This window comes from Geospiza fortis, unplaced genomic scaffold (genome assembly GCF_000277835.1).
Source record: "Geospiza fortis unplaced genomic scaffold, GeoFor_1.0 scaffold264, whole genome shotgun sequence".
Classification (NCBI taxonomy): domain Eukaryota; kingdom Metazoa; phylum Chordata; class Aves; order Passeriformes; family Thraupidae; genus Geospiza; species Geospiza fortis.
This window is the reverse complement of record NW_005054332.1, coordinates 2,556,353-2,571,081: the sequence shown is the minus strand read 5'-3', so window position 1 is coordinate 2,571,081 and position 14,729 is coordinate 2,556,353. Positions and strand designations below refer to the sequence as shown.

The 14,729-nt window shown below is 33.9% G+C and overlaps 1 protein-coding gene across 1 annotated transcript in view; it reads right to left on the bottom strand.

The window, feature by feature from the left end:
- Nucleotides 1-14,729, bottom strand: part of EYS (eyes shut homolog) — a 702,047-nt gene that overhangs the window by 610,873 nt on the left and 76,445 nt on the right. The window contains 3 exon segments of the mRNA XM_031057597.1: nt 5,180-5,346; nt 11,832-11,971; nt 12,233-12,337. Of these exon segments, the coding sequence (XP_030913457.1) occupies nt 5,180-5,346; nt 11,832-11,971; nt 12,233-12,337 (412 nt within the window).

The following is a 14,729-nucleotide window of genomic DNA, read 5'->3' as shown; positions in this document are numbered from 1 at the left end:
ATTATTATTATTATTATTATTATTCAATTTCTTTTTATTATCTTCAGCAGTACTAAAATACTGAGCATGATACCAGAAGTTTTGAGGCATGGATTGATTTTCAGTCTTATTTGCTTTGAAGCGTGAATGTTTCTCTATGATAAATAAAAGAAAAAAATTGTATACAGATATATACAATATCAGAATTTACATTTGTAACTATATTTCTAGTTCAGGGAACTTGTATTTTCTCCTTATCAGAGGGATGACCTCAGAAGAGAGGCTCAGTCTCTCCATGGTCTGTCTGGATGTCATTCCCTGTGCTGGAGTCGGTAACTCCTCCCTCTCCTGCTCCAGGATGTCCTCCCTCTCCAGCTCTGGGATGGCCTATCTGGGGGGTGTGTGTGTGAGATCTCCCAGCAGAGACCAGGAAATGCTAATGACACCTCCCCAGCCTCTTCCTTAAGGGGGTCTAAAATTCAGACTTACAGAATGGGGGAACAGTGAAAGCAGAAGCGTGGCACCAGAGAACGCCATATGAAAAAGTTTTGTGTTAGCACTAATGGGAATGACAATACTTTCTTAGCTCCGTGTATGTCCTCTTTCATCCACAACAAGATTTTGAGGGTAAGAGATACTAAGAGAGAAAACAAATACCTCAATGCTTTTGCTACAAACATGGATTTTAGTAGTGAGTAGCAAACACAAGTCATTTTAGGATCACTGTGCTCCCACATATATCATGCAGATAATTGTATGCTACTACTCCAGAGCCTGAACATCGTTAATGTCGCAAGTTAATTTGATATTATTGTGAAATAAATGTTAAGTGGAGATGCTAATACAGGCATGGAATTTAGTCTAAGAAGGACTGTTAGAATGGCTATGGTGCAGATGCAATGTGTTTCTACCAACTTTTTATCTCTAAAGGTCTCAAACAGCAGATGTATGGGTAAATTGGCTGGTGCTGGTTTGTCCGGGCAGTGAAGTTGTCAAGCTGTCACCACAGGCTGCCTGCACTAAAGATGTAGTGTGACTTGTGTAATTGAGTAAATAATCATGTACATTGAATGAATCTTTAAAATGACTGCAAAAAGCCAAAGACCAGACTGAAGACTGAAGATCTGTCTATGGTAACCTGTGCTGGGAGATGACCTTGCTATTTTATGTATTGACGCAAGAGGCATGTAGGAACACTGAAGCCTGGCATAGCAAAGATTTCCCAGAATTCCTCCACTTTGTTTTCTTAATATTTATCATTCTTTTATATATATATATATATATTAGTGTTTGTCCAGGTGTATTAGCTGTAATTATTCAGTATTAATTATCCCTTTTTGCCATTGAAATGTGAACTGCACACACATGAGTGGTGGAAAAGGTTATTTAGTTTCACTTTGACATTTTATATGCATCTATATTCTCTACAGAAAAGCTGTTGTATAACTTATTGCAGAGGTATTCCCTGAGAAATTGTGACATATATTCACCCATCTTCTGGAGTTGTAGAAGTGAGGAAAAGTATTTCTCCTCTTTCTCTAGTGGAAGAAGCCTATTATTGCTGCAGAAAACTGTGTATATCACAGTATTAACTTTATATGGCACTGTCAACTAGGTCTTGCAGTCAAATTGTATACATAGTATAGTATGAATAAAGTTGTAAAGAGAAAATTAGATACAAAAAAAATATTCTAATCAAACAGCTCAATTTACCCAGCTGGAAGAAAATGGAAAAAGTCAAGGATGAATAAAATAATAGGAGCTTTAAATTTTGTGATACTCAGAAATTATCTAAATTATGTTTATTTTTCCCAATCTTGCTGGCATCATGCAAAAAAGTGTTTCATATTCTAAAGCATTTTACTCTACAATGTGTCACTTTACTCTTTTGTATGGAGATTAGTTAATTATTTAATTGTGTGCACTGAAATTTGAATACTGAATACTGAAGAATGTGTTGGCAATTCAAGTTTTACCATACACCAAACTTAATTTCTTAATGAGACATTTTCCTGCATAAAAACTAATGAAATGCTGATGTCAGAGCTATAGCTATTGACTAAAATACATTTTTGAAATATATTAGTTCATCATTGCTTTTTGAACAGTGGTAAATACTACAATATGGCCTCAACATTCTCAGTCCTTCTTGCTGGACTTTTCTGGGGTTGTGATAAATGTAACACTTCATCTGAACACACTGGACTGAAGAAATGGGAAACAGGACAGGTAATGGAAACTACACCATTTTAAACTGGGTGTTTTCACTCTGTTGTTCCTATCCACTGAATAGACAATAGTAAAGTATCTATTGTTATTGTCTTATTTCAGTTAGGATCTTGGTTGTCCAAAATTGACAAGAAAAAAATTTATAAGGGTGAAAAATTCAGAGTAACAAATTTACCCTTGGATTTCAAAACAGGAGGTTATACTCCTCAAAGATCTCTTTCATTTTAATTATTCATTAAATGCTTCTCATTGAGGCATATTAAATCAGTTCTCTCCTCTTATGCAGAACATAATCAAACAATGCAGGTTCTTTAGAAGAGAAAAATTATTATTATTTTCTTTTTAATCTAGAAACATTTTCTATTTACTGAGGTAATGAATCTTATCTGTCATTTTTTCTCTCACGTATATGTAACCAAAAGTCAAGAGATTATATTTGGCACGTGGATTTTGGCACGTGGACTCTATTGCATGGTATCTGCCAGATTCATAGTGACAGCTGCACCATCAACCCAGTGGCAAGAGCAGCAATTCTTTGAAGTAATCATTTTAAACACATGCTGATTGACTTACTTCATGGTATCACAAACAGCACAGACTCAGCTGGCAGTGCAACAATTAATTTGAATTAATTACAGGTTTTGTGTCACTGTGATTGGGGCCACTTTAGTTGTAAGAAAAGGCTCACTAAACCAAAGGAGCAAAACTCTTAAGATTTCTTACTGTAATTATGAGGATCTTGGTTTGCAGCCTTGCTGAGAATTACACTGTATGAAAGTTTAAAACTCCCCCTCCTTCATTTAGAGCAATTGCCCAATCTGAACTCAAAGGAAATCTTTTGCATATAGATAAATATACCTCTAGGTGACACTACAGTCTGGAACAGTTTTTCAAAATGGGAAGAGAAAAAGAACATGTCATGGTAAGGAGACAAAAAGCTAGAAACATTTCCTTCAGTTGACTGCTTATTTCCCATCTGGAAGAATAAAAAAATGATGGCTTGCAAAATGAGATCTTACAGGAGGGGGATGTTCCTGAATCAAAGGTGGGTATTTTCTATGATTTCCTAGTGTAAGCTTTACTATATCAAGCTACCACTAGAAAAATACATATGACCAAAATTTAATAATTTAAAATTTAAGATTTCTTAACTAGGAGGAAGGTCTAGAGTTTTATATCAATTTTATGTAAATAAAATCTAATATACATAAAATTTTGGCATATCTTTATCTTCTGAATTCATTAAGAGAGATTTTGAATGGCTGTAATAGTTTTAAAAATGGATCTCTGTAGAGTTCTTAATGGCACTTAGACATTTGATTCTCTATATATTCTGCTGACAGTTCTCTTACGTCTTCCTGAAACTACTTTGCATCAAATACAGCTCCTGATAAATACTTTGATTAAAAAATATACCCATTTTAGGACAGAAATGCAAATACAAATCTTTAGAAAAGGTGTGTGCACTTAAATTCAGCATTTTCTCTTGTATGCTTTTGGTTTTTAACCATGTATTGGAAAGGAGAAATTATTTTTGTCTCACTTGCTAACAATAACTTGGCAGACATCATTCTTTTTAGGGTAGGCATAATTTAGGTATTTTAAAAAATGCTTCACTGTCATTGAGAAAAAACCACGCTCTCTCAACAGAGCAGACATTATAGAGTAAACATGATACACTTTGTCTTGACAAAATAACCAGTTGTGTTCTTTTGGGGTCAAGTTCTCTGCTAAGAAAATTGACCATCTGAGATTCAGATCTTAATGGTGTATTTTTCTCTTCCTTACATAGACAGACTGTTCTGCCAATATAATTTGTCTTTCAATGACTGAAAAAGTAAGAATTAAGTGCTTTCTGTCAGTAAGCTGAGTCTGGATTAACAAGTAAAATCAAAAGTTCTTTATTACCAGATATCTTCAGAACTACTAATTTCTCAGTAAATGCTAGTGGATTTTGTAACGCAAACGTAGCTTTGTACTTCTATCAGAATTAATTTCCTGATAAAGAAATGAAAGCCACAGATTTAACAATTAACTAAGGCGCAATATATGGTCCAGTAATTTGATACAAGAGTTGACTGCAAAGTGGAAAAGGAAGGATGTTTACTTAGTAAGGATTCTTTGACAAAAACTCCTTTAACTCTGATATACTGAGAATCAATCATTTTTCACCATTTGTGTGCCTGTTTGGTGATTTCAGTTAATTTTACAAAAGACACTTTGAAAACAGAACTGAAATTGAAGACATCTTTAATTGCTTCTATTTTTATTTTGTGCACAATTGCAATCTTTTCTAAGTAGAAACATTAAAGCATACTAATTGCAGTGCTTCTAAATAGGGCATGGCACAGCATAGAATAACGTCTTTCAAAATACATTTACAGATATTATGGACAAGTTTTATTTATTCTGGATTTTGTAGAGGAAAAATAAATAATTCAAGTCTGATAAGAATAAATAATTCAAGTCTGATAGTTGAATTCTGTTTATTGAAGAAAACCTTTCCCATTTATTTTTTCACCATATTTTATAAAATCTCATTTTTAAATAATTACAGCATGTTACAGCTCACTAAGGAGAACACATAATTTATGTTTCTTTTAACAACTGAAATGATAATAAATTGTCATTCAAATTTTTATAAGACACTTTATGATAGAGTCCAGGCTCAAAAAATATTTACCACTTAAAAAAACTAGATAATTTGTTTATGTGAGATTCTGCATAGCTGGTTTAACTTCTTTGACCAGCAAAGAGGAATATTTGTGATTCTTTCCTGCAACACTTCAGAATGCACAGTTTTACTGAATGAACATCCTTTATGAAAATTTGTATTCCATGGCATTTTTTGACATGAAAATTATATTACTGCACTAACAACATCCTTTGTAATTCTTTCTGAAAGTCAAAATACCTTCATATGGCATAAAACAACTTATGAAGGCTTGCACAGATAGCAACATGTTAGTACCTGTATTTATTAATTCCATCTTCACATGTGGCTCCATGTTGGCACTGGTTTATCTCACAGTCATTAATATTCTCAAGGCATGTGTTTCCAGTCCATCCAAGGGCACAGACACAGTGAGATCTCTGATTTTCTTCATCGTAGAAGCAACTACCTCCATTTGCACATACCTGAAGATGAGAATTACAAATAAGCTGTGTTGGGTTCGCATGGTCAGGTTCCGGTAGTAGAGGGAGGGTTGTTTTCTCTGAGAAGCTGCCAGAAGCTGCTCCCATGCCTGATAGATGACAACCAGCTCCAGGATGGACACACTGCTGGCCAAGGTCAAGCCCCTCAGTGACAGTGGTAGAGCCTTGGGGTAACAGATTTATGAAGAAGGAAAACACTTATTTCACAGAAGTGCAGCCAGAGAAGAGCAGAGAGAGAATACATGAGAGGAACAGCTCTGCAGACACCAAGGTCAGTGCAGGCAGGGCAGGACATACTCCAAGTGCCAGAGCTGAGATTCCCCTGCAGCCCCTGGCGCAGCCCCTGGTGAGGCAGCTGTGCCCCTGCAGCCCATGGAGGGCCAGGGGGAATGCAGAGATGCAGAGATCCACCTGCAGCCCCTGGAAGAGAACCACACCAGAGCAGGTGGAGGTCCAAAAGAAGGTTGTGACTCTATGGGAGACACGTGGTGGAGCAGCCTGTTCTTGAAGGACTGCATCCTGTGGAAAAGATCCACACTGTAACAGATCAGGAAGAATTATAGCCCTTGTGAAGGGCTCCCACTGGAAAAGTTTGTGGAGGACTGTCTCCCATGGGAAAGAACCTCCTATGGAAGGGGAAGGACTCCTCTCCCTGAGGAGGGAGCGGGAGCAAAGCTGAGATATAATGAACTGACCATAACTCCCATTCCTCATATCCCTGCACCACTGTAGGGAAGAGGAGGTAAAAAATGGGAATAAAAGTAAACCCAGGAAGGAGAATGGAAGGGTGGAAGGTGCTTTTGTTTTACTTCTAATTATTCTGCTTTGATTTTGTTAGTAATAAATTCAACTATTTTCCATAAGTGAAATCTCTTCTGTGTGTGATAGTAATCATTAAGTGATCTGTCCCTCTCCTTATCTCAACTTATAATCAATTTTCTCTCCCCTGTCCAGTTGCAGAGGGCACTGATGGATTGGCTTCAATGGGCACCTGGCATCTAGCCTGGGTCAAACTGCTACATACATAAAGAGCTTTTTCTTTACCTATTGGATTTTTTTTTTCCCAAAGAGTTTAATAGAATAGGCCATTGGTAATAAATATGGTTATTTAATCTTTTTATGTTGTAATATTAAAAAGATACATCTCCAAGAACCTAAAATACTGAATGTTATTAAATCAATATATCAATTTATTGTTTAGTCAGCAAAATGCATTTGTGTTTTAACAGTAACATTTTTACAACTGCCCTTAAAATGTGCTTGTTTCAGGAGGAACAATAGTGAACTAGACCTTTTTTTTCACTGAGAGAGTAGAGCAATTGTTCCTATGTTGTATAATTTAGCTTAATATGTGTCTATCAGGAAAAGACTGATTTTTTTCTTTCATTTTAATTATAATGTTGATTCAATCTATCTTTGAATCTTTATATGTTTATAAATTACATCTATGCTGTGGGAAAATCAGAAGCTGCTTTCTTTTCAATTTGCAGATACTGAAAGATTGATAAATTTAGACTGGAACAGCTTTTTTCCGTTTTGCTTTTAATTGCTAATATTACTTACTAAAGCAGTATTTCCTGTATTCTTCAAAAATTACAGAAAATTAAAAGTCTGAATTAATGCTCCTTTCCTCATGTTACTTTTTAGGTTCCATTTTCATTTCCATGAAAATTTTGCCAGTATGAAGACAGATAACTACATATTCATTCCAAAGCAATTAAGACCCCTCCTTCTAATCAATTGGTTTTTAAAGAAAATGGTGTCTAGAATATGACTTAATGCACTGGTACTTCAGTTTGATTGAGTCTGAATCTCTTTAAAATGTCATTAAGATTTGTAATAATAACAGTCCTTGGCAGAAATATTTTAATATTCATTTGTCTTTGATTAAGTTTTAAATTGACCTTAAAATGAAGAGATTTTTTTTATGCTCCCTGTACTGAATTTTAGATTTACCTTGGGATACTTATTCATTACAACAACATATTGAAGGAAAATGTGGTTCAACGTAAACCCCTTCTATGGTATGGGAATTGTTATTTTTATTCTTTTTATGTGTTTGCTTACTTTTGTGTTTATGTTTTTTGCTGTATTTTATCCTGATGCTTACTATTTTCTCAAAGCTCAAATAGGTCAAAGTAGCTCCTACTCAAGAAAATCATCCAGAAAACATTAGGCAATTAAGAAAATATTTCAATATTGCCACATTACGTTTAATTTATTCCTATGTCATTTTGATACTTTATACTGTGAAGAAAGGCGCTACCCTTTAAAGTGTTAGTGTAATCTAAAGATTTAAATTGAAATGAAAGCTATGGAATGTATTTAAATATAAATCTTATATTTCGACAGACCATAAACCGGTCTATTCTTGTCAGTCTGACCATCATGCTTCTGTCTATGGCAAGTACTTTAAAACAAATCTGCCTTTTTATGTAGTTGTGATCAAATGTAAGAATCACCTTCTTCCAAAATCAACCAGCAGACTTTATTTCAGCTAGGGAATATAATTAGACCTCAGAGGATCTTGTTCTTCTCCTATCTTTCCTTTGCAGGAATTGAGGGATATAACTGTATGTCTGTCTCTTCTCTAAGTATCACGTGCTGTCAAATGCTCAAAATAAGGCAGCAATCATTATTTCCAACCCCTCTTTCATCTTACATTTCATGGAATTCTCTTCAGTTTGAAGGAAACTGCATTTTACATAGATAAATAACCACATATATATGTGTATTTTCCCCCAAGCATACAATTTTACTATAGTCTTCAGGTTTTATTATTGCAAAGTCAATTGTCCCTGAGTATTCAAATTTTTCCAGATGTGCAATTTTATTTAATCTGACCTATATTCTTTCCTAGACTGGTGGTACAATAAGCAAGTAGATAAAATGTTTGTCTTAAAAATATTGAAAACAGAAACTGCCTTACTTTTACAGATGAGGAAGCTTTGTAAAATTGCATATAAGGACCACAACAAACATGGAAGTGGCAGCTCCTTTAAACACTAAATATATACTAAGCATATAGATATTTCCATTGAAAAAGTTAGAACTATGGTCTTGACTGCAAGTGCAACATGGGATCATGGCTCATAAAAAGAGAAAATTTTCAAGTAAAATATGCAAATGGAGTTCCATAAATTTCAGTATTATAAAGCTGTAGATAGACACTGAGAGGAACTTTCACACATGGTTTAGTTGCTAACTCATGTGGGAATTATTTCTGACAAACCAAGCTGATGTATGCTAAGCAAGTCTGTTTACATCTTAAAACTGAAAAGAGAATGAAAAATAATGGTAAAGTAGTTTTTAATTCCTATTCCTAATTTCCTTTAAAAAACAAAACTTGGTCAACATCTTGCAGTTCCCATAGTTTATGGCTTCACTTTAGAATTTTTCATAGTAAGAGCTAAAGAAAACAATGATTTTTTATGATTGCTGACAGAATTTTGAAAAATAAGTGTTTTAAGGGAAGCAATAAAATTCTTAAGTAAGATGTAGCTGTACCCACTAAAATAATCACGCAGAGGATCATAGAATTAAGGCTGAAAAATACGTTCAGGATCATTGAATCCGAAACTTGATCAAATACCACCCTGTCAGCTAAACTGTAACATTAAGTCTCACATCCACTTGTTTCTTGAGCACCTCCAGGGACAGTGGCTCCACCACCTCCCTCTGCCCAGGGAGTTTAACAGCCCTTTCTGTGGAGAAATTCTTCCTGGTTTCCAACCTTAACCTCCCCTGGCACAGCTTGAGGCTGTGTCCTCTTGTCCTGTCACTGGTTGCCTGGGAGAAGAAGCTGACCCCTACATGGCTATAACTTCCTTTCATGTAGTTGTAAAGAGTGAGGTCTCCCCCGAGACTCTTTCTCCAGCCTAAACAGCCCCACCTCCCTCAGCTGCCCCACATAAGACTTACTTTCAGACCCTTTACCAGCTCTGTTGCCTTTTTCTGGACACCCTCTGACACCTCAATATTTTTATTGAAGTGAGGGGCCCAGAACCTCTTAGGAGACCTCTTCATTCGTGATTGTTTGGGTTACAGGTGGACTTTCCTGTGTATATAAACAGGTATGTAAACTATTCAGGGATGCGGTGCCTCCATCACTGGAGGTATTAAAAATGTGATTTATAACCTAATCAAGGCTTTCTTTTCCATGAAATGTTGGACTAGATGGTCTTATGAGGTTCCTTCCAACCTGGGCTGTTTTATGGTTCTGTGATTCTGTTACTTAGGCCTATCATGTTGCACTACAGTTATTTATTATTATGAGTGGTCTTATCAATTCTCTATGAGATCTTGTTAATAAAAACACTAAAATTTGTAGCATGCTTGAGTATTCAAATGGAAAAAGAGATTTTGTTTTATTCCTTTTCATGTCTACCTGAGTATATTACAGAAGAAAAGGTGTTATAACACAAAATGGCTAAATTTGGTCCTGTTGGAAGTCACTAATTTAAAGATGAAAAAATTTTGATTCATTTAGCGTTCTTTCATAATTTTTGGTCCAGAACAAGCAGGCATTATCCTAATTACAAAGTTAAGATTCAATTTTAAACTTTAAAGGATATCCCCTCTTAATCTGTTCACCTCAATTTTTTAATATTTGTTTGAAAAAAAAGAAATTAAACACAACTGTAGTGCACTACTTGTTGGGCTGGGAAAGAAAAAACCAAACCCTAATGCATTAATATCATTATATATTTATACAGAGATAGAAGAGCCTCAATTAATTACATCTATTTTCTGTTCAATAAGAAAATATTACAAATAGTAGCATGCTTTTCAATCTATTTTTCTGAATACAGAGCTGAAGCAGTTCAGCATAACAGAGATACCATTGAAAATGTAAGTATATGAAAGAATGCAAAAATGTATACTTATTTTCTATCCACAATAAATACATTAAGAATTAAATGCTGAATTATGAAATGTATTGAGTAATACTAATCTTTAATTTCAAATTATTGCTTACACTATTTCAGAAATGCACTAAAGTATTTGTTTGAACACAACTTTTTGTTTTTTCCAAGAAGGAAATAATATAATTTTAATGATCTGTAAGCTAAGAAAACAGGTAAACTCAAGTATATAAATCCATTATTTTATTTTCTATTCTTTTTCCCATTAGAAAATCTACTAATTATTCATATTACGCCCAAATCAAGCATTTCATAAAGTGAGTGTATATTGATACATATATATACTTATATGTATATATATAATTACTTTTTTCCCATATGACATTTATTATAATCTTTGAAATGTTTGTATGAATAAATTAAATATGTCTGAGGGATTTTAAGTGAATATTACAGTAAAATGTTTTACTAGCTTCTGTCAGCATCCTTGGCACACCATCACTTCCATGCTGACTAGCCATAATGATGATTGCACCATTATGATGCTATGCCATGTACCTGCCAATATATTTGCACTCAGTATGACATTTTAAATCATAAAAATGTTAAAATTTACCAGATGCTGAACAATTTAAGTATAAACCTTTGAGCCGGTGAGTTTTTCAGTGCTACATTTCACGTTCACTAATAAGTGCCCACTCATGGACTTCAACGTGCCATAAATATTGGTAAATATGTTGTCTACTAATCACAGTATATTTTTATGGTGCATATATTTCAATAAAAGAATTGATAAAGCCTGTAAAACACTCATTGTCATGTTTGTGTACTGGTTTGGAAGGCTAAATAGCATTATGCACAGAACTTGTAAAATAGCTATCATAATAAAAAGTGCAACAGTATTTTAGTTTAACCTATACCAAAATCTCATAGTCCACCCTAATATGAATGAATCCTTCCCAAATGCAATATAAAGGTCATAAAGGATTGTGAGAAGGATACAACAAACACATTTCTTCTACAAAACTTTGAAAGTGCAAAAGTAGTTTTCATTTCCATATGCTGTGAGCATTGAAGAGTAAGTTGCAAGGCAAATTTAGATTTTTCTAACAGCCTTTTCATCTCCCATTGAAGTGTAATTAGTCTTGCCTTTTTGTTGTTGAATATAATTTGTTATTTTTGTTTGGAATGGAAATGAAATTTCTATCATTCTTTCTATGCATTGCTGTACCATCAGCCCTCTATCTGGTAACTTTTAAACATATGAAAGATCACAAAGACATTTTGCCTAAAGTTCTTCAAGTTTCAGAATACAGCAGCAGCAAGTTGGGGACAGAAGGAGACATCAGTGACAAAACCTATAAAGAACAAGAAAGGCAGAGCTCAGACATTACATGGTTTGTTGGACAGTGACCAGACTAGTCAGATCACACACTTTTACATGCATATGTTACACAGGAAAAGGAAAATTAGCATGAGAATATTTCAAGAGTGAGTACTGTGTTTAGGAAACCCGTGCAAAATGAGGCTTCATCAGCTCACTGCTATTAGAATGTTTGATTTTCCAAAAAATGCTGGAGGGAATATATCACTTTATCCTACCTCTGTGTTTCCAATACATGGTGATAAACATGTGTAATTAAATCCATGAGATTTATCCATACACACTGCTCCTGGGGCACAGCTTATATTGTTGAATAAGCAGGCATCAATATCGAGTTCACATCTTTCACCTTCAAAACCTGCACCACAAAGAGAATGTTTAATCACAGTTCATTCAGAATATTGACATTATGTCTGTTCAGGGTGTTAGCAGTTAACACCACTCTAGCAGAGTTATTTGGCAGTTTTATTTTGTGACCAAAGAGAAAAAGTGCTTTTCTTCATAAAAATGCTCACCGCATTTTTTGACATACAGTGCTATTTTTATGTTGCCATTTCTTAACAGAAATATTTGGATGACATTTTATTTGTTTTGTTAGAAAAAATTACCAATGGCTCACCTATAGGGCAAGTGCACTTAAAATGATCTTCATAGGCAATACATGTTCCCCCATTTTCACATGAACTGGAACCACAGCTGTCAATTTGCACCTCACAGAATTCTCCTGAAATAGGAAAAAGAGTCCTAAAATTATTCGGAGTTAATATCACTTTCTTAAGGAAACACTGTAAGTCATATTAGTAATATTGATAGAATAACTTCCTTTAAATAAGATCTCTGGGATATTGGTTAAAGATCTTGTGTATGTTCTCACACTTTTTTTTTTTGCTCCACTTATACATATAAAAAATAGATTTCAGTGTTTCAAAAAAGGTCAAACCAAAAATACTTTTTCAGCATTTGAAACAATTTAGGACGTATCCAGAAGGAGATACAGAGCTGAAGAGGGGGGATTTCCCCTGGAAATAATTAGCTGAAACGGAGGTAATGCCCTATTATTTACATTTCACTATGAATTTTCTGAGCACTGTTTTGGCTAGGAAATATTTATCACATTTATCTGAGGTAACCTTTAGTGTGATTCACTGAACAACTTGCTCATTTAGCTGAAAACTGCTTTTAGCCCAGCAGGAAGAATAATTAAACTTGTAACTGGACAGTTCTAAAAAAATGTACTGAAGAGATATAGATCTCATGGAATGTGATATGAATCAATAAGAAAGACCATGAAGTTTACCATTAGTCTTGAAAGACAACTAGATTTGACAAAAACAAAGCACTTTCACTTTTTATTCTTACTCTTTTTGGTACTGAAAACAACTTCATGAATTCTGTATATACATTCTTGATTTTTTTTCCTTGTTATTGGTGTGCTTTGTGTTGCTTTCCTTCATTATTTTTTAAAACCAAGTTTAGAAAATATAAAGAATAGAGAAAAGAGAAAAAATCTTTACTGCTGAGAAAAGTAGAAGAAGGCTCAGGAGTTTTGAGATATTTTGAACAGGAAAACTTCAGAAAATACAATAAGTGTAAATTACTGATGCTTTTATCACCAACTTGTTTGTAATCAGTGCTAGTTTATGGCTTAAGCAGAAAACATAGAAGAGCTGTACAGGATAAAAATGTTTGGAAGGAATATACAAGAAATGTGGATAATTTCTTAAATCAGATAATATATCCTGTAAAATTTCAAGTCAGAAGTTAGTATTTTATTTGAAATTCTTCATATGTCAAAAAAAAGGGAATAAAGTTACTTCAAACAATGAAATTATTTTAAAATTTTTAATATTTATCCTTTTGATCTAAAGCTAGAGACATCAGGAAAACACAACTTAATAGGATAAAATTTGGTAAGAAATGACTATGTCTCTTCTTCAATATTTTTGGCCAATTTCATTCCCTTTAATTATGCTGGAATGGAGTCTCAAATTAAGACCTAAAAACTGCTTCTCATGGACTTCTGTAAATTCAAAGAGAAGTTTGAATTCAAAATTGTGATTTGTTGGCCAAAAATCACTATTTTGGGCAACGGGTGATAAACCACAAGCGCAATCTCATGTTTTTACATAAAGGTTGACCAGCATGCTTTTAAGGATTTTTAACATTTACTCTATCCTTTCAGTTCTCAGTTAAAAATCATCCACTGATAACATCTATCAATATTTTAACAGCCAAGATTATATTTTATTATAATGATAAAGTTTACTGAGTTAAAAATCTTTCCAATAATACATAATAATAGAGAAAATAGGAAAATAGGAAATTAGATATTTCTTGCTATTTATTATTATTATAATATGTAATATTACATGGGAAACTATGGGCAACCTGACCTTCTGTATACAAGATTCTCATTTGCTCTGTTCATATTAACTCTAATGGTAACCCAAAGTATCTGCATTTCTTGGGAGATTTCATCATGATGGATACTTTTACAAAGCCACTTTTCCTGTAATACTGGCCAGCAAAGAGGCATGCTAACACATAAATAGATATTTTCATTCCAAAAGCAACTGGATGTGCTAAGGAAGTTGCAATCTCATAGGAATTGTGGGGTTTCATTTGTTTTGTTTTTCTTAATGAGGTTTGGAAGGCAAAATCAGGAGGAAAAAAAATCTGAGAAAAAAAACTTCAACTCAATATGTATCTTGGATCAATTTTTTTCATGTTTATTCATGAAGATGGAATTGTCTTGTCCAAGAAACCCTTATGAATAAATATTAGTGCAACCCAACAGGCTTTAAGAATTATTTTGCTATAAATCTGAAATTCTTATAGTGGCTGTATCCTTTAAGCAAACTTTATGACTTTTACCTGCCACAATGAGGTCAAGAAAACCTAGTAAATTCAAACTGTTAGAGAATTTATTGGAATCTGAATACTGCTGAGAAATGCATAATTTATGGTATTAAAGTCTGATTAAGTGATAAATGGATATCAGGAGAGATCTCCACAGTAATCCACTTAGCTTTTAATGCCTAATTATCACTTCATAGTGCGTAAGGGCTGAGTAATTGAGAAATGCAGTACTTAGAGAACTCAAACAAGATTTTTGT